The sequence below is a fragment of the Xiphophorus hellerii genome, chromosome 15, assembly GCF_003331165.1.
Source record: "Xiphophorus hellerii strain 12219 chromosome 15, Xiphophorus_hellerii-4.1, whole genome shotgun sequence".
Taxonomy (NCBI): Eukaryota; Metazoa; Chordata; class Actinopteri; order Cyprinodontiformes; family Poeciliidae; genus Xiphophorus; species Xiphophorus hellerii.
In genome coordinates this window covers 12842591-12865364 of record NC_045686.1, presented here as the reverse complement: position 1 = coordinate 12865364, position 22774 = coordinate 12842591, and the positions used below count along the sequence as shown (strand labels likewise).

The following is a 22774-nucleotide window of genomic DNA, read 5'->3' as shown; positions in this document are numbered from 1 at the left end:
AAGATGGTGCACTGCTCCTCTTACTTAAAGGGTCGTAGACTCTGTTATGTCCTTAATGTCTACAGTAAATTAGTCTGACAAATTGCTTATTAAGGACCAAACAGGGATTGTTGTGTCATAATCTGTCTTAACAATCTAAGTACAGGCTTTGCATTACTGTTTTCATCATTCAGTTCTGTAAAGTATTTTAAGAGAGAGAGTTGTCAGTGACACAACATCTCCCCTGACATTTCTACCCATGAAAAAGTCAGCATTTGCTGATAAGTTGCAAACCCAGTTTAGCTCTCAGATAAGCTAGAGCAGTCTAGACACAACCATGAAGACAGAATCTCAAATCCAGTTTAAATTCATTGACTACATTTTGCAAGACTTTTGCAAAATGCCACATTTTGCACATTTTGCAAGTAAAATGTGGCTACAATAAAGGACAGAGAATGAGAACCTCATGAGCTAAGAAATAAAAGAAAATGACTAGTGTAGCATAAAGTGTCTTTTGTTATTGCTTTCTCCTTTTTTTCTGACTGTTATTTTTCTGTCTTTATCTCCCCTTTTTCTTTATCTCTCTTTCTCATTGAGATTTATGTATTTTAATAAGATTATTGATTTGACTTGACTGCAATCCAAGCCAAATCATGCTTTGGTTTGGCTTGGATTTGGCCAACTGGCCCCAAAGCATGATAAAGTAACTTAGGTAGAATAGTTAAATTATCATCCTTGAATAATGTGTAAATTTGGGTCCAACACTAGTGGGTACAGTCAGAGCCATTACCGAAGCCTAAAATTGCAACAGCGTAGGGTGACATGCCAGCACTTAACAGCAGTGTGTCTGCCACACCCCACTCCTCTTGACAAAGCCCAGGCTCACACTGAAAGTAGTTAAAGCTGCCAGAGTTACAGAGCAATGACCGGTCTCATTGAGGGAATTGAGAAGTTCGACAGTCCTGGGAAGGGACGAGGACTCCGGGTTACCAAGGCCTTTAAAGTCGGAGAGCTCCTGTTTTCCAGCCCACCATATTCCTATGTGCTGTCAGTTGAAGAGAGAGGCAACTACTGTGAGTTCTGCTTCACCAGGTAAAAGAGCCCAACAGTTAATGTATTTATTTATTACTATTAATGAATGAATACAACTTTAAATGTCTCTTCGAACTTGAATCTTAACTCAGTAACTCTAGATCTACCAGAGCCATAGAAACTGTCACAGCATAAAATCTATTTTAGTTCTGCTTGTGCTTCCTCCTTCTGTGGCATGGATATATAGCCTACTTATCTGCCTCATTACCTTCTAAATAATGTCAAATCCACTACTATGATCGTAATTTCATTATTGTAACAGAATATGAGAATGTGATCAGCATGTATTGTTGTTTCATTAAAACCACCTTATAAATAAGTTACAAATTTTCCCAGGATGAACTCATTCTATCATTCAGGATATGTCCGCATAGGCCCATAAACTAATTTAAAAACAGATTAGTTAATTCACTGAAAATGTCTCAGAAATCTGGACTGCTTTGCTGTTTCTATGTCACGGAGACAACTGGTCCGACTTGAGGCCAGATCTATTAATACCACAGAATGCTTGAAAACTCTTTTGCAGGCCACCAGCAACGGCTTGCTCTTGTCAATGAGGCATGACATTTAAACGATTGTGATACGAAACACTCATTGCAGTGTAATACAGTGTAAAAATCAGATGCAATCAAATAAGTACTTAAATATGGGTTAATTGACTAGTTTTAAGTGATTAACGGCCTAAAAACTGCGAACAAATGACATATGATGTGCAATTTAATAATAGATCAACCAATCTACTTCTTTGGAAGTTTGATAGTATTTAATTGTCTCTACTGGATGCCTTCCAAATTCTAATAAACCTTTCTGTTATAGGAAAGAAGGCTTGGCAAGATGCGGGAAGTGCAAGAAAGCTTTTTACTGCAATGCAAAGTGCCAGGTAGGAAACATTAGGACACAGTGGGTAAAAGACATATTGAACATATCAACAACTTTCTAATTAAATACATTTTTAAAGGTAGAATTGACAAGAAATTATCACCAGATGGTTGTAGCAACATATCCAGGCCACACATACAAAGACATCACAGAGGTTACAGATGATGCTATGTGTATTGTGCAATCAAATGGAATAAACTCAGGGAAAATAGATTTAAACATGCTTAGTAGAATTTATTTAAGACCTCTCACAAAAACCTGATGACAACTTCAACAAGGAGAAATAGGTTGCTTTTATTTCTCAGTTGTGATTTTGGACCATTTTTCACACAGGAAACCTTCAAATCCTGAAGGAGGATCTGTGATTCCATTCTATGACTTAAACCAGGGGTCTCAAACTCCAGTCCTCGAGGGCCGGTGTCCTGCAACTTTTAGATTTGCCTCTGCTGCACCACACCTGAATAGAATAATTAGGTCATTAGCAAGGCTCTGGAGAACTGATCTACACAAGGAGGAGGTAATTAAGCCATTTCATTCCAGCTTTTTGTACCTGTGACACATCCAAAAACTGCAGGACAGCGGCCCTCGAGGACTGGAGTTTGACACCTGTGACTTAAACAGATGGTCCAATATCAAGTTACTTTTTAGCATAAGTCTTTTATTTTTAGTACTGCATTTAGTATTCAGCTACAGAGCGATGAAGTTATTCTTTGGTTGGTGATAATCTTTTCTTCTAATGCAGCTACAAGCTAAACTATGTCTTGATGATGGTAAATTAAAAGGAATTCAACTTCAACTAAGTTGAATCTCAGAATACACTGGGAGGCCACTGGTTGTTTAAGATGTTCTAAAGTTATAAAGTTAACATATTTCTAATTTTTCTGTTGATATAAAATTCATTTTCTTTGCTGCAAGGTACAGTACCTCTATTGCATGTGTAGTTGCTAACGTAATCAAAACTCCAGCAGCCCCATGAGCAATAAACTGGATGTTTGAGAGCAACATTCCTGCAGCCTTTAAAATGAAAGTATTTTTCTTTAAATGTATTTATTTTCTATTACACATTTATTCACATGTGCAAGCCTCACTGAGAACCAGAATCTCATTTTTTGAGGGATTTGTTCACGCAAACAACCACATTAAAACACAACTGAACACAGGAGACTATTGATACCAAGAAACAAATATTTGTCACTTAAACAGTGTGTTGAGAAGGAATTTAAAGAGAGTGAATAAGCTGCAGAGTTTTAGGTATTGCTGTTGGGGGGTCAGGATATTCAGTGACCATTTTACCCAGCTCTGATGGGACAGATGCAGTATAGAGGGTTATAAAGTCCTGGGAGTGCAGATTGCACCATTAACAGGATATAAAAAGAATGACAGAAACAGTCTAAGTATTGATTTATATATTAAGTTACACCAAAGAGATGTTTCTATATGGATGATGATGTCCAGTTGCCTAAAGAATGCAAAGTGCTTTGATGGGTGAGAGGATTACTTCCTGTAATTAATATTAAAGCACTTTGAAAGACTTTGTCTCTGTGTCAGACAGCTGGCAGAAGCATTCCTGTAAATGATGTCTGCACAATCAAGGACAGGCATCAAAGTGGCAGCAACAAAATCGGTTTCTACACAGAAACCGGGCTTCGGTTTTAGTTTGTTTAAATGTTGGTTGACACAAGAATCAAAAGAGAGAGTTTCATCAATAATGCCAAAGTCTGATGCAAACTGTAAAATAGATAAACCTGCTGAAACGTTTTCTTTGTTGACTGATCAAGTATGAGGTATTTTATGTGCTTTTTCGTGAAGAAAGGAGACTGGGCCATGCACAAGCTGGAGTGTTCAGCTGTGAATGCATTTGGAGAGAACTGGTGCCCGTCAGACACGACCCGCCTTGTTGCTCGAATCCTTGCTAAGAAGGTTGGCCTCAACATGAAAAAAGAACAGTATTTTTGAACTGTTTCAACCAAGTACTTTTTTCAATAACATTATGTCAAATGTGCTTATCCCAAATCAGAAAATGATGAAAGAGCGATGTGTTTCGGAGAAGATGTTGCTCATTGAAGAGCTGCAGTCGCGTGAGTAAAAACTTTTATTACATACTGATAAAGAGCTTAAAGGCTTTTTATTGCAACTAGACTTTTACTTCTATTATCTAACACAGGAGAGGTTCAAATATTTTGAAAAGAAGAATTGACAAAAAATTACTTTACAAATATGGCACAATGTGGCAAAGTTCAACGGGTATAAAGACTTTGTAATACACTGTATGAGTATATGTATAGTTAAATGGTGACAAAATGGAAACATTGAAATATTTACCTCACTGCAACAGATTTGGAGGATGAAGATAATGAAAAAAGAGAAAGAACCGACACTGACATTGCTGCCCTCCATCGGTTTTACCCTAAACATTTGGAGTTGCCTGACCACAAAGATCTGCTTACACTCTACTCCCAGGTACCACAAAGACTTATTTATTTCTTGTGCTTTATTGATTTAGGTGAGCAGATAGCGTTTTTCATATTTTTCATTTATTCCGATGGTCTGTATTTAACAGGTTGCCTGTAATGGTTTTACAATAGAAGATGACGAACTTTCCCACATTGGTACTGCAGTCTATCCAGAGTAAGAAGAAAGCCTCATATGCATGCTAACGAGCATGAAATGCTGTTATAACATAGTAAATATTTTGCTTTCTTGACCATCCAAAATCATAATAATAATAACAATACTCCCACATGTGTCACATCTAAACAAGAATGTTTCCTCATAATCTGCAGAACTTCACTATAGATCTATGGAGGTTTCTATGACTCCACCATCAGTTTCAGCCTCCTTGAGGAGGAGAAAACACCATATATGTCTCATAAGCTTGTCAGCGTCATGAAGGGATGAACATCACTACACATCATTGCAGCAACAATTCTACCCTGCCATTAGGTGCACATGTTTTGACAAGTGCAATTAGAAGTCACAATGACTATTGCAATTAACTATTAATTCTCCAAAACCCTTTGAACCCATGCTCACTCTTTTCTCCTCATCCATACACAGGGCTTATTTTTCATCTGTTACGTTATGTCTCTGAGTAACTTATTAATGTACAGTTTGGAGGCGTGTGTGCTTCTTCCGAGTCAAGAACCTCTCTACAGAGTTAAAAAGAATAGACGTTATCAATTACTCATGTTATTGCTGTGATCAATGTTAAGTAAAACGTGTGTTTTATCCAAATTAAAGCTGTTATTTACAACCTGTTTTTTCACCCACAGTGTGGCACTTATAAACCACAGCTGTCTTCCCAGCGTCATAGTAACATATAATGGCACGTCTGCTGAAGTCAGGGCGGTGCAGGACATGAAACCTGGAGATGAAGTGAGAAAAAGGCATGAGTGCCACTAAAGGAGGTCACATCCTGTTCTAGTTTTGCATCAAGTGTGTGGGGCATGCTTGTTTTTTAATGACTTATAGTGAACCGTGTTATAGACTTAAGTTGAGTGAAAGAGTTTGAGTTGATTAACTGGAAAGTTTCCAGGAAAATCCAATGATGACAATGATTTTAAAAGTTTCTTTCTGTTACTTTTTTACAATAATTGACAAATAATTAAATCATTAACCTTAATTCTGGGGTTGGCATTTAGCATTTAGATGTACAACATGTCTAAGAAATGGTTCTGCAGAATTTTAGTCATATCTTTAAAAAAAAAAACTCATGTTCTAGAACATATTCAGCCAGGTAAATGGAAATTCACTCACGAGTTTTTCAAGGCAGCAGTTTGAAAGTGTTGTATGACAGGTGGCTGGTTCATAATGTTATATTTGTATGTGATTAAAGGGCAGCAAATAATGAGTATAATTTCAAGGACAGAGAACATGCTCTGTAGTAAATGTGTGTGTGTTAAATCTCCACTAGGTTCTCATCAGCTACATAGACCTCCTTTATCCAACAGATGATCGAAACAACAGGCTGAGGGAATGCTATTACTTCACCTGTGACTGTTTGGAATGCAAAACCAAGTCCAAAGTAAGGCACAAGGAATAGTAAATGCAAAATAAAATTTCAGCCCCCTCCACATTTATTGGCACCTCTGGTAAAATATTAATCATGTATTATTATCTCAGAGTAAAAAAAAAAAAATACTGCATTTAATTTTTTTAATTTTATGAGGGAATGTTTTAGTTTTATGTATAAGACTTGTTAGGGGTGCTAACAATATGAAGAGCACCATAGATGGATGTCTTTTGTGCCTTGATAATTATATGAAGATTTTCTGACATGTTTCATCCACAGGATAAGGCCAAGCTGAAAATTTGCAAGCAGAGAGATCCAGTTGAGCCACATGTGGTCGACAACATGATCCGCTACGCCAGGAACACTGTCAGGGAATTCAGGGCCCTAAAACATGTCAAAAATATCTTTTCAGCAAAGAAGCATTATTAACTTTTAAATAATAAACATATATATTTTCATTGCCATGCATCTTAAAAACTTACTGCCTGAATTAATATCTAATGTCCTTGATAACTGATGCACATCTTTCTTTAAAATGGCAAAACTGGAAGAGCTAAACAAAAACTTTTAAAGACTCTTGTGAAGCCTTAGCTCAGCTTGTGTGTATGAATCCTTGACTCAGTAGCACCTCCTAGTGAGTTGTTGGACATGTGTGAGCAGAGCCTGGAGAAAATGGGAGCGGTCTTTGATGACTCCAACGTCTACATGCTCCATATGATGTACCAGGCCATGGGGGTTTGCATTTATATGCAGGATGCAGATGGAGCTATCAGATACGGCGAGAAGATCCTCAAACCTTACAGGTATCAAATATACACACAGTGTAGAGGTGAAAATATGCTGTGCAAATTGGTACAGTTTTGTTTTAGCTATCTTGTTTTCTTGTTTAAAAATGTGAATGATGGAATTAACATTACAATTATTCAATTAAACCATTTACCTGCAGGGGTCCTTTTTTAATTTTATATTGGATGGCTTGGACTGTCTTGAAAAGCCTTTTGAGCTTTTTGTTGCATTGCAACAAGGATTTAATGTCAGAGACCAAAACAAATTGGTCTCAAAATGTGAAGAGGAAGGAAAATGATGTATAGTTTTTAAAAACGTTACAATTTAAAATTTAAAGCGTTGCTAGATTCCTCGAATCAATTCTTTGTTGAATTCAATTTAGTCTCTATCGTCTTTGCAAGTGTTTCCTTTACCAATGAATTCACATTTGTAGGCTACTTTTGTGTTGGATTACTAAATAAATATATGAACCTTTGTAGTTTGAATCTACTTTTAATCTGACAAAACATACTTTTCAAGGGCTCTGTAATGTAATTTGGTATTCATTAGCTACACTCTGCTTCAGATTATTGTGTTAATCTAAGCATTCACATTTTTGTTTCAGACAACAAGTATGTTTTTAAGGTGGATTGAGGAGGGCTTTTGCTTATTTTGTGGTTTTTCGCTCCTGTAGGAAAAAAAACTTTCTGTATATCAGAAAATGTACATAAAATATATACTTTTCTTCAAGTTACATCAAAACCTTTCTTTTGTTTTTTTTTTGGGGGGGGAGTTAGAACATTCATAATCTAAATTAAAGGATTACAGACTTTTGCTTTCAAGTTTTAATATTTCTTCCAGCTCTTTTAGACCTGGCCATAAGAGTATTTTTTCTATCATAAATAAATGTGCTAAAAGATGATTTCCTTTAGCTTATTTAATCATTTCTGTAAATTGGTGTATATGATTTCTCTGATGCAGCAAGCTTTATCCCCCCTACTCGCTGAATGTGTCCTCAATGTACCTGAAAATGGGCAGAATCTACATAAATATGGACAGGAACTCAGAGGGCGCCAGTGCTCTCAAGAAGGTAAGATGGATTTATTTAAACTCTGCACAAAGAGGCATTTTGTGTTGCTTTCTTCTGATAAGACAATGAGTTAAATAGTAAATGGGATGTTTGCACAAAGCAGTGTTAAGTTTGACTAGACATTTAGATTTGGTCCCAGATTTGATTGAACTGTATTTACCACCAGTATTTTTGTCTCGTTTTATCGGTTACAGTCAGCCTATGCAAGTGTTCGTGTTTTTTTAACCTGAATACTTTGATGAAGGAAAAACATTTTGTTGACAAGAAGTGTGATAAGAGTGTTTTGTTGTCTAAATTAACACTGACACAAAGAAAATACAGCTGGAAATTTGCTGACTTTAGCTGTCTCAGGTTAAATATACATCTATGTGGAAACTATGTGAATTATTTTAAACAAATATTTTGCTTATTGGATAGGCAATGGCTATAATGGAGGTGGCTCATGGAAAGAATCACCCTTTCCTCAAAGACTTGCGTAAAGAGACTGGACAAAAGTGAAGACAATATTGGGACTGATTTGATTCGAGCTTCACAGAACTGTGAGATTTTTTTATTTTATTTTTACTTTGCTCATGAAGAAGGACGAAGGATTTTTTCCAAAACAATATATGTACATTTGGTCTCATGCAGCTATGTAAAGTGAAGTTGTATACCATGTTATGGAGTGAAATTGTTTCTTACCACACTAATTTCACTAAAGTGACTTTTCCAGGTGCAACTGTTTTTGTGATTATTTCTTTGCTGTAAAAAAAATATATATATATATATATATATACATATACAGTATATATATATATATATATATATACATATATATATATATATATATATACATACATATATATATATATATATATATATATATATATATATATATATATATATATATATATATATATATATATATATATATATATATATACTGTATATGTATATATATAAACTTCAATATTAGTAGGTCAAAATAATGAATACAATTACTCAACTGGCAAAGGCACTATTTCCAGAAGTATTCACTCAGCCTTTAAATCGATGGTGTTTCAATCACTGCCATGGCCACAAGAACTTGGGCATGCATACTGACAAGTGAGTTTTGTGTAGAACTTTCCCTGTCAGCATAAACCCCTGACCTCTGCTAAACACCTTTACGATAAATTAGACAACGAATCCAATGCAGGACTTTCAGACATCAGTGCCCAACCTCACTGTTGCTCTCCTGGAAAAATCGCTAAATATTAGAAGGGTGCAGACGCCTTCTACGAAGACCTGAAGCTGTTTAAGGTGAAAAACACAGAACATTTTTATATCAAAGCCAATTTATTATGAAACAGATTGTGAAAGTATGTGTAAAAGTAAGCATATGAACACTTCATAGCAAAATACACATTATTTAAATGTCACTTTCTCTCTTCCTTTGGACTTCATTTTAACTTCTTGATATTTTTTGGAGGTTTTATTACTTTTTACGTCATGGTTAAATTGAATACATTTTAAGTTACTTATATATATAATTTAAAAAAAATTATACAAAATAAATTAACAAATCCAGTTCATGCTCAAATCACATAATGGAGCAGTAGCTGGTCTGTGCGCAAAACAAGGCTACACCAACCAACCAATCATGTGTTTTGTCTGGAATTGCAAATTCATGCTTTGTACATGTTTAGAAGTCCAAGAATGAATGTTTCACCATTTCTTTTTTTCCACAACAGGGATCAAGTTGTTAATAAATAAGAGATAAAACTCAAATAATGTCACAAAGAAACAGTTCAATTCAGGGCCTCAGAAATTAAAGAAAAATAATGCTTTTATTGCATAATAAGCAAGTAGAACAGCTCAATACATGTCTGGGGAGAGAAAACAAAACTTAATGCACTGAAAATGCGTATTCAGAAACATATGTACATATAATTTGAAGCATATTTTGAAGGGTTTTTTTGCCAAAACAAAAGAGAGTGGGGCAAAAATTAAATATACAAACAAACTGGAATGAAGTGACAAAAATACTGTTGAATAGAAAATAAGTGCAACAAAATAAACCCTTGAATATCAAAATTTTATAAAGCTTATACATACATATCTGAGATCACATACTAAAATATATACACTGAAATGTAAAAATGCATGCATAGTTTATGTTTCGGTATTTTAAAGTTACCAAGTCAATAAAAGCAAACTATATAAAACATTTGGACATGACTGTTTTGTACAGCGTAATAGTTAGCTTAGGTACAATTCAGAAAAGCAGAAACATACGGGTTTAGGGTTTTATAAGTATCAGATTTTCTTCTCTTGGCAAGATGTATTGTGCCTTTTATTTTGTTCAGAGTAAAAAAGCTATATGATTGAAATTTTGAAGCAACCAATTAAATATCAATTATTTTTTTTAAGAAATCAACAAATTCCTTTTCAATAAGGCACAATTGTAAAACCATTAATTATCTTCAATTTAAGCACTATAAAGGTTTGAAATGTATAACAAAACAAAATATATTATTTCTGAAATGTTCTTGTGTTTGCTTAAGCTCACACAAAACATCTTAGCTGGCAAATCTTCACATGAAAATTGAAGAAATCTAAGGAAAATTTCACCAAAAGCAGAACAAAAAAAGGTTAAGACAAATTCAGAAGAACAGCATGTCTGCCAATGGCAAAGTGAAGGTGACCACAGTCTTCATAGAAATAAATAAAAACACTTGTTACAATATTGAAGTAAAGAATTTGCTGCATTAATCATTATTGTGTTGAAAACAAATAAACACTTATACTCAATTTGGCAAACCAGAGTAAAAATGTAGTTTAGAGTAGTAATACTGCTGCAACCTACTGTTCATGCAGCATATTGCAGGTCCTAACACTGGCTTTAAGATTGTTGTAAAAACGTGTAGCAGGTAGGAAACTTCCCACATTTACGCTCACAGCAACAAGCTGCCTGTTCACCTGACCTACATGGAGACGACGCAGTTACATGTAAGGTCAATAGAAAAACAACAGAATCAAGATGCAACGGGAAAAACAAAGAGCTAAATCTGAATATGAAATGGAAAAGTGGTTCATTTTGGGGGGGGGGGTTTACACTTTTTAAGAGGAGTTTGCTTTAAACTCTACTAAAATGTACAAACTGCTTAGTAGAAAGCTCAGCGAGTCTCTGTATCTTCTACTCATCAGCTTTCTAGATCTAACTGGGAAGTGCTGATCTCATCGCTTAGTTGAACACTGAGGAGTCCAGCTCAGATGAGGCGTGAGTTCTTGAGGAACTGGATGAGCACCTGGTAGACAAACTTGTACTGGGAGATGGTCTGCACCATCAGCATCCTCTGATGTCTCAGCTCTGACAACATGGTGGGAACTTCCACCGGCTAAAAGGAAACAAAGACGGAGGTTGATGTTAGTCATAGAAAAGAGATACATAAAAGGCCCATTAGGTTTCCTGACACCCCTCATATTTTTAAATGTTTTCCTTGGTGACTCTTACCACAGGTTTATTTCCACCACTCTGAAACTAGTGCACCGACTGCAGCTTAGTTACAGCCATCATCTACACACCTCATTGTGCTCCAGGCAGCTGATCATAAGCTCAGCCAGGATCACCACACCGGTGCGACCCACGCCGGCACTGCAATGCACCACCACTGGAGGATTAAGGCTCTTTGAGGTATCCAGCATGGTGTTGGTGTGCCTCCTCACAGATTGAATCTGCTCCAAGTAGGCTGGAAAAAAAAAAAGAAAAGATGGGCGTTCTGGTAGGTGGCGTCTTTAGACATTGATTAGTAAAAGTATTGACAATAAGACAAGTCCTCTCACAGAGAAAACCAGGAACATATTCAGGACAGCCCTGCTCAGGCCAGTCGGTGTACTGCAGGTGCCAAACCGTCCTCTCCTGGCCGGACAGCAAGTGTTTGACCTTCAGACCCGTGGTGGCGTAGGAGTTATACTCTGTGCGAAACTTGGTGGTCACTTTGAACTTGCCGTAGGTGGCAGAGTTGTGTTTGGAGCCCAGTTTGGGCCAATAACGGTGACTCTTGGACCTGCCGCCCTCCTGGGTGAAAGATTGATAAAAATAGTGCATTAATTATTTACTTCGGTCATTTGTAACCTTTTCTTGCACAAGTCAATAACCTACATAATGCTGAAGAAACAAAACACAAAACTAATACATCAATAATATTCTTGTCAATGGCAAATAATAAGTGAAGCTTGAAGTGGACATGTTTCTAGTCTAGATTAAAAGAAACACATTGACCACAATAGCAGTCAAAAGACACATGTAAATCTGGAGGGGTGGCAGAGACAAGAGCTCATGTGGGACAATCTGTCAACAAGACAACTATTAGTTGTGCACTTCAAAACATTTTTGAAGGGATTGGGATGCCAGTCTGAGTTTATTGGAAGATGGATGAAACAAAATGAAAAGCAAGGAAACCTGTTAGAGACTGCAAAGTACTTGACTGGGCAGCAACTCCATCCTATAGCTGGGCAATGACTAAATACAACTTAAATAGTTTATTCGGTTTTTGTTAGACTTGTCCAGTCAAAGTCCAGACTTAAATTCTGTGTCAAGACTTGAAAATTGGTACTTTCCATCCAATATGACTGACTAGCCATCTTGAGCTAATTTGCAACAAAAAAAATATCTTTAAGATTTTAAGTTGTAAAAGAATCTTCATCACCTCCTTCTTCTATTTTAGAATTATTCAATATTTTATGTCAAACATAAAATGTGATATGTTTATCACAAATAAATACCAATAAAATATATTGACGATTGTAGCAAAATGTAAAAAAAACCCTCAAGGTTTAATGTGCTTTTACCTCCTCTGCTGTAACCATAGCGATGACGTTGACGCCCTGCTCCCAGATCATCTGCCAGAAGTCACCACAGGTGTTGGCCAGTGGGCCTTGCGTGGCAATGTAGTGCCACTCCTCCCCTCTAATCATAACCTGGGAACAACAACAGACAAAATCCAATAAGAGGGTATTAGAACAACTAATACATTTCAATGTCTTTAAAATTTTATTTAGAGTAGAATAAATTTAACACCCTTAATAGGCAGATATGTGAAATGCACGGACAGTTTCCTTATGTACCACTAGAGAGCAGTATAAGGAGTTCAAATTCAAACCCAAGGTCATTTTTTTATTTATCTTATACTCTTGTTAACCCTTTCATGCATGAATTATGATCCTTTGTGTCAGAATTTTTTTTCCATTTTTAAAAAAAAATTTCTTAAGGCATAAAAAAAGGTAGGAACATTTTTTTGTAAAAATAATTTATTTTTTATTTTTATTTTTATGTGATCAATTGTAATTTTGTCCAAATACAAAGTTGTTATTTGAAAAATACATCAGTAGTATTGTTCCTTAGGGGTTATCTGATGTCACAATATTTTTTTTACTTGCAAGAGTCGTCTACAGTAGAAGGAGGGACCGGGTCGGTTCTCATGCTTTTTTGTCTGTCGGCCATATTGTATTTAACAAAAATAATTTCTTGCATTTGCAGCTGATGGCCAGTAGTTGATGGTATATTTTATGATGCATTAGTGTCCACTTCAGTGGTCTGTGTGCATTTATAACATAAAAATCCACAGGAAGCACAAGAAAATGGCTTTTAGGTAGCTGTCCACTGTAGTGACCACTATGCATGAAAGGGTTAATTCCTTTACCGATAATAAAATGAGACACAAAGCAAAAGCAAAACTGACAAAATGTAATCTTATAAAAATTCCAGAGTGTAGCGCTGTTGCATAACAAGCACATCACAGCTGATTCTTCAAGCAACCTCGTGATTTAACATAGAGTCATTTTTACTAGTAGAGAGGTCAGAGGTTACAAAGGTGCACCTTTGATTAGGCATATTTAAATAAAACAAACAATTGTGTCCTACAATTTGCTGTCTACACTGAGTTTATTTTTCTCAGCGTTGAAAAAATGAGGGCAACTCAAGTCGCTTAAGATGTTTGGAGTTTGGACAGCATTCTTTTGTAATTCCAAGAACTTGGAGGGATTAAAGTTCTGAAAGCAATGACTGCTTTTCACACTTTTCTCCGAAGTAAAACCTAACTGATCAGAGAAGAAAACTAATATACTTTATTCTTTACTTAGTTTAGGACGTATGAGTGCTGCAAAGGGGCTTGACTTTGTTGTCCGAAAAGTTATACAGATGAACTTGATTTTTGAATGTTTTTTTAAAGCAACAATTTCCATTGTGTGGATTTGTATTCATTTGTTTATAACAAAAACTAAAATAACCAAAATTCAGGATGTCTTGTTCTCAAAGCGAACACATAATGTGCCACCACACAGTCTGAGCAAAAGCAGGATAAAACGGCTCACACAGAAACAAAGTAACGCTTAATAACTCTTTGGAAAGCTCTGATTCAGCTCACTGTGCTGGCTACAGTAGTATGTGAGTATGATAATAAATAAACAATGAATAGAAGTAGATAAAAAGACAAATAAGAAAGTTAGACAGAAAGTGAAATAAAGTAAGATAATAAAACCAATATGACGATAAATTAAACTAATTATTAATAATAAAAAAAGATAAACTATTATTAAGATAATAAAATAATTAAAATGAAACTAAATTTAATTTTAAAAACATTTATCTAATTTTAAAAAACATCTTTAAAATGTCAAAAATCAGAAAACTTGTCTCAAGCAAATTATATGGAGGATGACATGTCAAAACCATATTTTAAAAATATTTTTTCTTAATGAATGCTTAGACTATATTTTTAATATTTAACATTTAAGAATGTGAAAATAATAAAATAATTAACTTTATGCTGAATTGCAGAAAATGTTTTTTTTTTTTTTTTTTACTTTTGCACTGAGAATAAGGGATTCCCATCAGATGGGGAATCTTTATGTGACAGTGGTGTCACATAAATATGGCTGCTGCAATCTTCCCTAAAACCATTTTCCCATCTACCATTGATGCACTGAACGCACCTTGATATGTGAGGCATTAATGTAGCCCGTGTTGTTCTCTTTGTTGGGTACCAGTTCGACCCGGTTCTCCTCATACGGGACAACGTCGCGGAATCGATTGCGCTCTGCGTTTTCGGGCAGCGTTGCCGTGGTGAGAAGGCAGTCGGTCCTCTTCTTGGGCACCTGCTCGTACTCTGTGAAGACCCGGTCCTCCTCCAGCTTCAGCTCTAAGGTTTCACACTGAAGTTGATCAGATGGAAGAGGTTAGGTTACCCTCTTACAAACCACTCATAACAAGAGGCTGTTAAGTCCCGAGCATTTCGGAGCAAGACCTTTGGTATCAGAGAACTTCAAACATTTAAAGTGCATTGCCACTGCTGAAAGCAAAGTAGAAGTCTACAGCGTTCATTATTAAGACCGTGTGTGTTTATTAGGCTAGTCATGTCTGGGAGAGCAGACTATCTTTTCTTTCTTTTTTTCTCGCTCGCACTCTGCCGGGTCACATTCTTTACATAGCAGCCAGCCCAGAGACGATAAGCTGCACCGTGCCACGCGTTCCACAGCCCACTTAGGGGATTGCCCCCGTTAGCCTGGCAACCGCCTGGGACAAAAACTGGGTTTCACAGTCCTCCAAATCAAAAATGGAGCAAACAGAATAACGAGTTGAAATTTTAGATTCATGGTAAACAAAAGTTTTACAAAAAAATTATAAAATGCTTGAAATTGAGCTTGGCGTTCTGTATAATTGGCTGAATGAGTTTGAAATCATTCAAGTGGTTCTTTTTTCTTCTAAATAAATATTTGTATGACATTGGCTGCCAATCATCTTGTTGGAGTTCAACCAGCATGAAGGACTATATTCTAATTCTTCAAGACGCATCACAATGTTTTGATGAAAGCAGAGATTTTACCCGTTCGTCTGACGTCGACTTGGCACCTTCCTCAGCTTGATTCTTGGCGACGGGCATCCGCGCCACATAAAGGCCGTTTAGCGCTGCCATCATCAGCGGTCTCCTCATGGAATCCACGGACATCTTCTGTCTTTCCAGCGTCTTCAAGAGAGAGGAAAATCCAGGTGTCATGGTTACTGGCAGCAAAGGCAAGTGACCTCTGCCTCCACATGCGTACGAACAGAACTGGGGATGGAGCTTTTAATGCCAGTCCATGGATCAAAACGTGTGGTAACAGTCATGTGTTCCATTTTCTTTTGCCCATATTTATCTTTACTAACACACTTTTAAATGTCTGTTCTTCTTTATTTTATCCACCTACCTCTGAAGCTTCCTTTCTTATAAGGAGCTCATCCACTTTTGTCAAACTCTGAGCAACATTGCACAGTCCCTCCTTCCAACAAGGATTACTTTGCCTAATCTGCAACGCTGCTAAGCCATCAAGACAGCCCCGCCTCCTTCATCCTCTGTGGGACAGTCAAAACAACAGCTTGAGGGCCTGAGGGTCGGGGGGTGGGTACCGCTACATATCAGATAGATATATGTGCGAGCAGCTTCAGACAGGAGTAAAGCCTTTTAGAGAGAATTTCAAACTAAACCTGCATCCAGGTCAGTCGTACAGAGAATGGTTTGTCACCAACAGGTGATTAAATCCATTCCAGGATTCAAGCATTGCGTCGAGAACACCCCACTCGAAAAATAATCTAAGGGATTTGTACGAGCTTTTGGCTGCCTGTGGGGATTCAAAGGCCAGTGCTGCCTTGTTATGTGCTGAAACCTAAATTCCTGCTAATCAAAAGCTGTGAGACCAGCAAGTAAACAACAGATGATATCATTTAACATCTGTACCAGGATAGGTTCATTTGTCCAATTAAAGGGGATTCTGTGTCTAAATAACAAATACTTAAGTACAATTGGAAATGCAAATATGAGACACAATAACACATAAATACAAATTATTTGCATTTTTGTGGAAGATGAAGACCTTAAAGCACGACTCTAAATAATACCGTCAGCTAACCCATAGAAAAACTCAACTGAGGAAGAAAGTTCTCAGTATGACTATTTGCATTTAGTCATAAAAGCAGTTTTTTGCTGTTCTTAACCCAGTACTATTATTATTTTACTGAATTAATAAGAGTATAAATCCTGAGACAAAACTAATTTTTCTTGAAAAATTACCTGCTGAGTCCACAATTAACATAATCATGCAAGTACTCATCACCTTCAAAAACTGCAAAAGTCTTAAAACTTTTAGAATGAGCAGGTCTCATTCTAAAATTTAAGTAAGAATCTGTAGCATATCTGATCGAACTTAAACTTTTTGCAGAATGGGCAAAGATTTCAGTCATGACAAAGTGACTTAATTAGGCTGAATACAAATGCACAAAACATGCACAAATAATCATGAAAACTATTTTTCCTCCACAATGATCCACATTGTGTTTGCCTCACACATGAAATCCAAAGGAAATACATTAGCTGCGATTGCAATGTGAGAAAACGTGAAAACGTTCTTACCCTTTGAGCAATCTCCCTTTCCACTATGCTGTCTTCCAAAGAGAACATCTCGGACACCGGCCTCTCTTTCACCGGCTCTTTCCTCACCCTCTCCTTCACGCTGGTCAGGTCTGGTTCTGAAATGGATGGCCCCAACACTGCTCCGTTTACCCCGCTCTGATCCCCTCTGGTCAGCGTCCCGCCCCCACCACCACCACTCCCAGTCACAGGTCCGCCAACACCTTGTGTCAGAGTCAGGTCCATAGGTCCTTGATTGCAGTGTGGTGTCTGATCGTGGTTATGGTGGTGCGCGGTGCTGTGACTGGGCCCACGGATCTGAGAGCTGGCATTAGTTCGAGGAGGGCCTGGGTACTCTGGAGGGGGTTTGTTAGGCAGTTTAGCCAGAGCCGCCTGGAGCTGAGCGCTGATGCTGATGTTGTCGTTAAGGCCTGGAATCTGAACATCCAGCTCAGGCCTCTCCTCTTCCTCCTCCTCCTCACTGTCACTGCTGTGTATGAGCATGGTGGCATTGGAAAGAGTCTTTTGATGCTGGTAAGCCACTCCTGTAGGAGGCGCCACTGCAGCCTCAGGTGCATTTTGGGAAGTTTTCTGCATGGGAAGCTCCTTTGGCTGCTGAGGTGGCGCCTGAGGTTGAGATGGCATCACTTGCTCTCTGAGAGTGTTCCTCCGATGAAGAGTCGTGTTCATACCCTTCATCGCCAAGCCTTCGATGCCACCTCCCCTCATGCTGCTGATGAACTCCATGCTGTGCCTCTTGTCCAGGGTGGAGCGGTGCTTAGCGCCTGCAGTTAAAGGTTCACTAACTTCCTGCAGGGACTGATGCACCACGGCCGAGCTGTCTGGCTGGAAGGTCTTGACTGAGAGCTGCACCATGCGGGTGACCAGTTCTGGGCTGCTGCCTCCAATGCAGCGATGCCGGTGGCTAGCCAGGTCTGGCGTGCTGGTCGCCGGGCGGAAAGAGCTAGAAGGATAAGGTGGTGGAGGTCTTGACATATGGTTTCTTAGCATATTAGCATTAACTGCATAATTTCCCATGCTGGCTCCTTGTTGTTTGGTGTTTGCAAGCTCCGGTGTGCTAACAGTGTGAGAGATTGAGCTTCCAACATCTCCACTGCTGTCTCCGACACCGTTAATGCAGGGCGAATGACATGGACCATGGCTGTTGGCTGGGCCCCCTGAATGGTGCCCATGGGACACTGGCTTACTGTAGCTAATCTGTAATAAGAACAATTATTACAGATTACAAAAACGTAAGGCTTATTTTACCAGAAGGTGAAGAAAAAAGTTCATAATCTGGGATTTAGCTCTACCTGCGGAGTGTAAGGTCCAGGGTTGGGTCCTGGGCCATGATAGGGGCCCCTCTCTCGCATTTCTGGCTGGCTGTACACCAGAGCCTCTGGCTTACGGTAAGCACAGGCATTGCTAATGTTCAAACTGCGCAGTGACTGGCTGTGGAGGTCATGGTGAGCAGGGACGATCCTTCGCTTCTGTCGAATGACCGCTTCGTACTCAGGAGTGGGCCTGTACGACGGAGCGATGATGGCGCTGTGGCGGTGGCTGGGGATGTAGTCCGGACGCATGAGCTCACTGCCCGGGATGCTGAGGTTGGACGACATGGGCGAAGGGGGGATGAAAGTCTGGGAACGATTGAGGGAGCTCAAACTGGGGCTGCTGTACATGCTTCCATTGGGTACAGTCCCATTTCTGAAGGTAAGATCAAGACTGGTCTCCGACTTGTAGTAAAGGTCCTCATGGAAGATGCTGTCTGCAAGACAGAAGAGACAATTTTAAGATATAAAGCTGCAAAGTGTGGCGTCATATTCCTACAAGCCTCCTTTTCACCTTTTTGGGGGAAACATGCAAAATACTGTGTTGTGCAAAACTGACTTCCCATACAGAGATGTGAAAATGTGAAAAAGTTTTAAGGCAAAGCCTTTTTGAAAGACACTGCACATCTTTCTTGAATGAGTTGTAATAAACGCACTATTATGAGCAATTTAATGTAGAAAACAGCTATTTCCCAGCAAAGGAGAAATGACCTAATCTCTTTGGAAAAGTATCAAATCTCCATTTACAAGGGAGCAAAAATGAAAGACAACAAAGAAAGCTGTAGGCAGAAGACCTTGTGTTGTTCACATTTCTATTTCTCCTTTTTAAAACAAATACCATTTAGTTTGTGGGAAAAATACAATAAAACCTTGGATTACAAATGCGATTTTATATATCCATCTTGCTGGTGGATAAATTGAATAGTAAAAACCTATAGCTCTTTATTAAGTCCAGAGGAGTCAAAAGAGTTTCAATCTTTCCCCCTGAGCCACAGTATAATTGTGAAACAGGTTTTTTTTTTCTTCAGACTATAGTCGTACCAACAATATGCTTTGGATTAGTAAAGTATATTCATTCATTCAATCATTCATTTATTTATAATTGTTGCACCTAAATAGTACCAGTGTTCACATGCTAGAGATGCTGATAGAGAGATAGGAGACTCAAAGGCAAAGCACTGGCCTTTAACCCTCCTGTTATGTTCGTTTCTAGGGTACAGCAAAAATGTTCGTGGGTCAATTTGACCCAGGGAGTGTTTAATCATGCAATAGTGTCAGAAACCAAAAAATTCCTCCAAAACATTTTTGTATCTGATTATTAACTCCAATACTAACCATTTCAATCAATATTTGTGCAATGATGTTTTATTATTCCTCAGAAATTAAGGATCAATGACGACAACCTGCTCATTTACTCATTTGGACATAAAAAATGGAATTTAGATTTTTAATGTCCACTGAAAAAAACCTAGACACAAAAAAACAATAATTTCCTTGAAGTTGACCTTTGGTAAATTATTTTATATTATACTTTTTTTTTTTACCAAAGGGTGATCTTTATAATTGAACTTGAGACACACATACTGTTCTGGGTCAAATTGACCCGCTGATTAAAATCAAGATAAATGAGTCATGCAGAGAGTATTTATGTTTTTCTCCACTTCTGCTGAGTGTCACTCAGAGTGGGTGGAGTTTGTCCACAGGAACAGAAAAGATTCCCGTCAAAGGTTGTGTGAACACCTGCTTTCTCGCAGTTTCCTAGTGAAGTAAAGAGAATAGTGAGAAAGTGGGCTTGTGTGTGTGTGGTTGCGTGTGTTTGCGTGTGAGTGTGTGTGTGGTGAAATATGGTTCATAACTGCAAGGAAACATATAGAATTGGACATTTTAAAATCTTTTTTTGCACTTTAACCTGACTGCCGGGTCAAATTGACCCGAACAGTATCGATGTAAAAAGTAGACCTAGGGTTTGGTACAAATGTGTAAAATGAATAAATTTTCAACTTATGTCTAGAGTGCACCTATTAAGACAAATAGAAAACGTTTCATGCAAAAAAAATGCTTCTATTTATTTTTTTTTAATTTGTAAATTTTAAAACGGGCCAATTTGACCCGGAACATAACAGGAGGGTTAACAATGTGATGTTAAGAATAAATTTAGTTAATGATTTAGCACAGTTTTATATTTAGGCTTTACAAATATGACCAAATGCATATTATGGTAAGAAATAGCCTTTAATCCTCTAAGCTGCAGTTCTATACATATTTTGAAATTCACAGTGCTTATAGGGTAGATATAATCCGATAGGCCAACAAGCAAAACACTGGTGTGCAAGTCCAGGTGTTTTTTTAAAACCTCACCCCACCCCTCCTCCGCTAGATGTAAGCCAACCATTTCGCCCCCTTCACCTCTGAAATCAACATGTTGTCCCTGATTCTACTAAACACACAGAAATTGTGTACGTAAAGTTCAGAATTTCAAAAAAAAGGCAGCTTAAAATTTCTCCAAAAATATCTCACTTCCCTACAAGAAGAGTTTAGTCTAATTTAATGAAACAAATGAAACAAGTAGGAGCTAAATGGTATTGTTAACTAAGAAAAATGTCAACACTATCATTTTATCTGAAAGGAAAGCAGACACACAATCTTGGTCCGCACAAAGAAACTTAAGAGTGATGCTTGAGATCTGCCAGCAGAATGATCCCACACCCACGTACAGTCTCACACCCTGAATGATTTTCCACTTTGTTTTTATTGTCAGCCCAGTGTGAGTAAAGCAATTTGGATTATAAGGCAGTCTGACTGTGTGAGCAAGTCGATGAAAGAGCGTAGCACGCATGAGGTCACTGCTCTGCCCCTCTCCCATCAACAAAAAAAGTTGGGCTTCTAATTGGCTGGGAGACTGTTAAAATAAAAAACGGGCCATGAGTCACACGCCTGATGGGAAAGACACAATTAGCCAAACTCGAAATGTTTGAGTTATTGTCGGGGAGGCAAAAAATCTTAAGGCGGGTTGCGGTTTAAGTGGTAAAATAAAGGCAGTGAAACTTGCTCTAAATATGTCTATGCGAGAATGTGTTTTACAATTACCTTGAGAGCTCTGCATGTCCTGATAATGCTCGTGCACGGACTGGAAGTTGCAGGACTGGGGCCGGGGCTGAACAGAGAAATGTGTTTAAATACAAATAAATGACAGCATGAAAATAAGGAATCAAGCGAATGTGACAGATTTAGATGTAAAATGATCTTCTGTGACAATTTTAGCCAAGCTATTGTCTGGTCTGCTGGAAAGAGGAAGCAGAAATTACTGCCGTCTTTGTCTCACTGGGAGCAACACCCTTAATAACTTTTAAGACCAACCCACATTCAAACCGAGGCTGGAAGAGCCACGGCTTATTGTGTAACCCTTTTCTAAATAAACTATTTCATTTTCTCTCTTCTCACTTATAAACAGTTATTATTTAGCAATAAATGGAAATTACTGGTTGCAGACTATACCAGAGACAGGCGATGAGTCCATGTGGGTCTCCTTCTGATTGGCGCAGGAGAGTGAGTGGGCCTAAACAGAAACCAACATAAATGATGATTCAACAAGAAAATAGAGCAAAGAACTCTATTATAATAAGAAGAAAATTAATAATATTAAAGCATTTTGTAAACACCTCTGTATAATCAATTTATTAACAACACTGCAATATAAAGTGCGGGAAACTTTTATTGGCATCCATGGTAAGAAAATGTAAAAAAAAAAACAACAACTTAAAAATAAATTAGTTTCATTGCAGGAGCATAATTTCACACTAAAAATTTTAGACAAAATTTCTTCCTACACTTTTTCGAACTGGATATGGAAATTTAGTTTTTATGTTTAACTCTTATGATTTTTTGTTGAAAAAAAAAAAAAAGCAACAAAAAGAATGTGGCACAAGTAAAAATCAGGTGAAGGATAATATCTGTTCTTCAGTGATAGCTGAGAGAGGAGATCAATGCAAGTGTTTTTTTTCTTTTTATGTACAACTAAGGCTTATTGGTTAAATAGTTTTCAGGCTAATTAAGAATTAATTTTTAATTCTTAATATTTTATTTTTTTTCTCTGACATTTTACCTGATCGTAATAAATAAACATTTCACTTCAAAAACACCCATTTTTTCACTAATTCTGTTGATTTGATTTGGTTGATATTTCTGACAGAGGCCACCAGAAAGTGCTTCAAGAATTCAAGACACC

The 22774-nt window shown here is 37.6% G+C and overlaps 2 protein-coding genes across 3 annotated transcripts in view; one reads left to right on the top strand and one right to left on the bottom strand.

Annotated features, from left to right (window-relative positions):
* The first annotated feature begins 801 nt into the window (after positions 1-801).
* Positions 802-8535, top strand: LOC116733697 (N-lysine methyltransferase SMYD2-like). 2 transcript variants are annotated; one of them, XM_032584504.1, is made up of 13 exons: positions 802-1071; positions 1888-1951; positions 3760-3870; positions 3968-4028; positions 4286-4410; positions 4511-4578; positions 5223-5325; positions 5864-5974; positions 6242-6362; positions 6591-6765; positions 7709-7817; positions 8235-8356; positions 8402-8535. In XM_032584504.1, the coding sequence occupies exons 1-12, from the start codon at positions 902-904 to the stop codon at positions 8313-8315; spliced, it is 1299 nt and encodes a 432-aa protein (XP_032440395.1). In that variant the 5' UTR covers positions 802-901; the 3' UTR covers positions 8316-8356; positions 8402-8535. The 2 variants fall into 2 exon arrangements, with proteins under 2 accessions (XP_032440395.1, XP_032440394.1); XM_032584503.1 differs by having other exon boundaries at positions 8235-8535.
* A 1055-nt stretch (positions 8536-9590) lies between these two features.
* LOC116734150 (tyrosine-protein phosphatase non-receptor type 14) overlaps positions 9591-22774 on the bottom strand; it is a 39056-nt gene continuing 25872 nt past the window's right edge. Inside the window, exons 11-20 of the mRNA XM_032585329.1 lie at positions 22045-22105; positions 21637-21703; positions 18532-18986; positions 17222-18436; positions 15662-15802; positions 14772-14990; positions 12630-12758; positions 11622-11856; positions 11364-11527; positions 9591-11176 (exon numbers count right to left, since the gene is read on the bottom strand). Coding sequence (XP_032441220.1) covers positions 11048-11176; positions 11364-11527; positions 11622-11856; positions 12630-12758; positions 14772-14990; positions 15662-15802; positions 17222-18436; positions 18532-18986; positions 21637-21703; positions 22045-22105 — 2815 coding nt within the window. The 3' untranslated portion in view covers positions 9591-11047. The remainder of the gene's footprint in view (positions 11177-11363; positions 11528-11621; positions 11857-12629; positions 12759-14771; positions 14991-15661; positions 15803-17221; positions 18437-18531; positions 18987-21636; positions 21704-22044; positions 22106-22774) is intronic.

Coding starts and splice junctions, on each gene's coding strand:
- LOC116733697 (XM_032584504.1), top strand. CDS start 902: ATGACCGGTCTCATTGAGGGAATTGAGAAGTTCGACAGTCCTGGGAAG. Junction 1,072..1,887: donor TGTGAGTTCTGCTTCACCAG/GTAAAAGAGCCC, acceptor TTTCTGTTATAG/GAAAGAAGGCTTGGCAAGAT. Junction 4,579..5,222: donor GGTACTGCAGTCTATCCAGA/GTAAGAAGAAAG, acceptor TTTCACCCACAG/TGTGGCACTTATAAACCACA.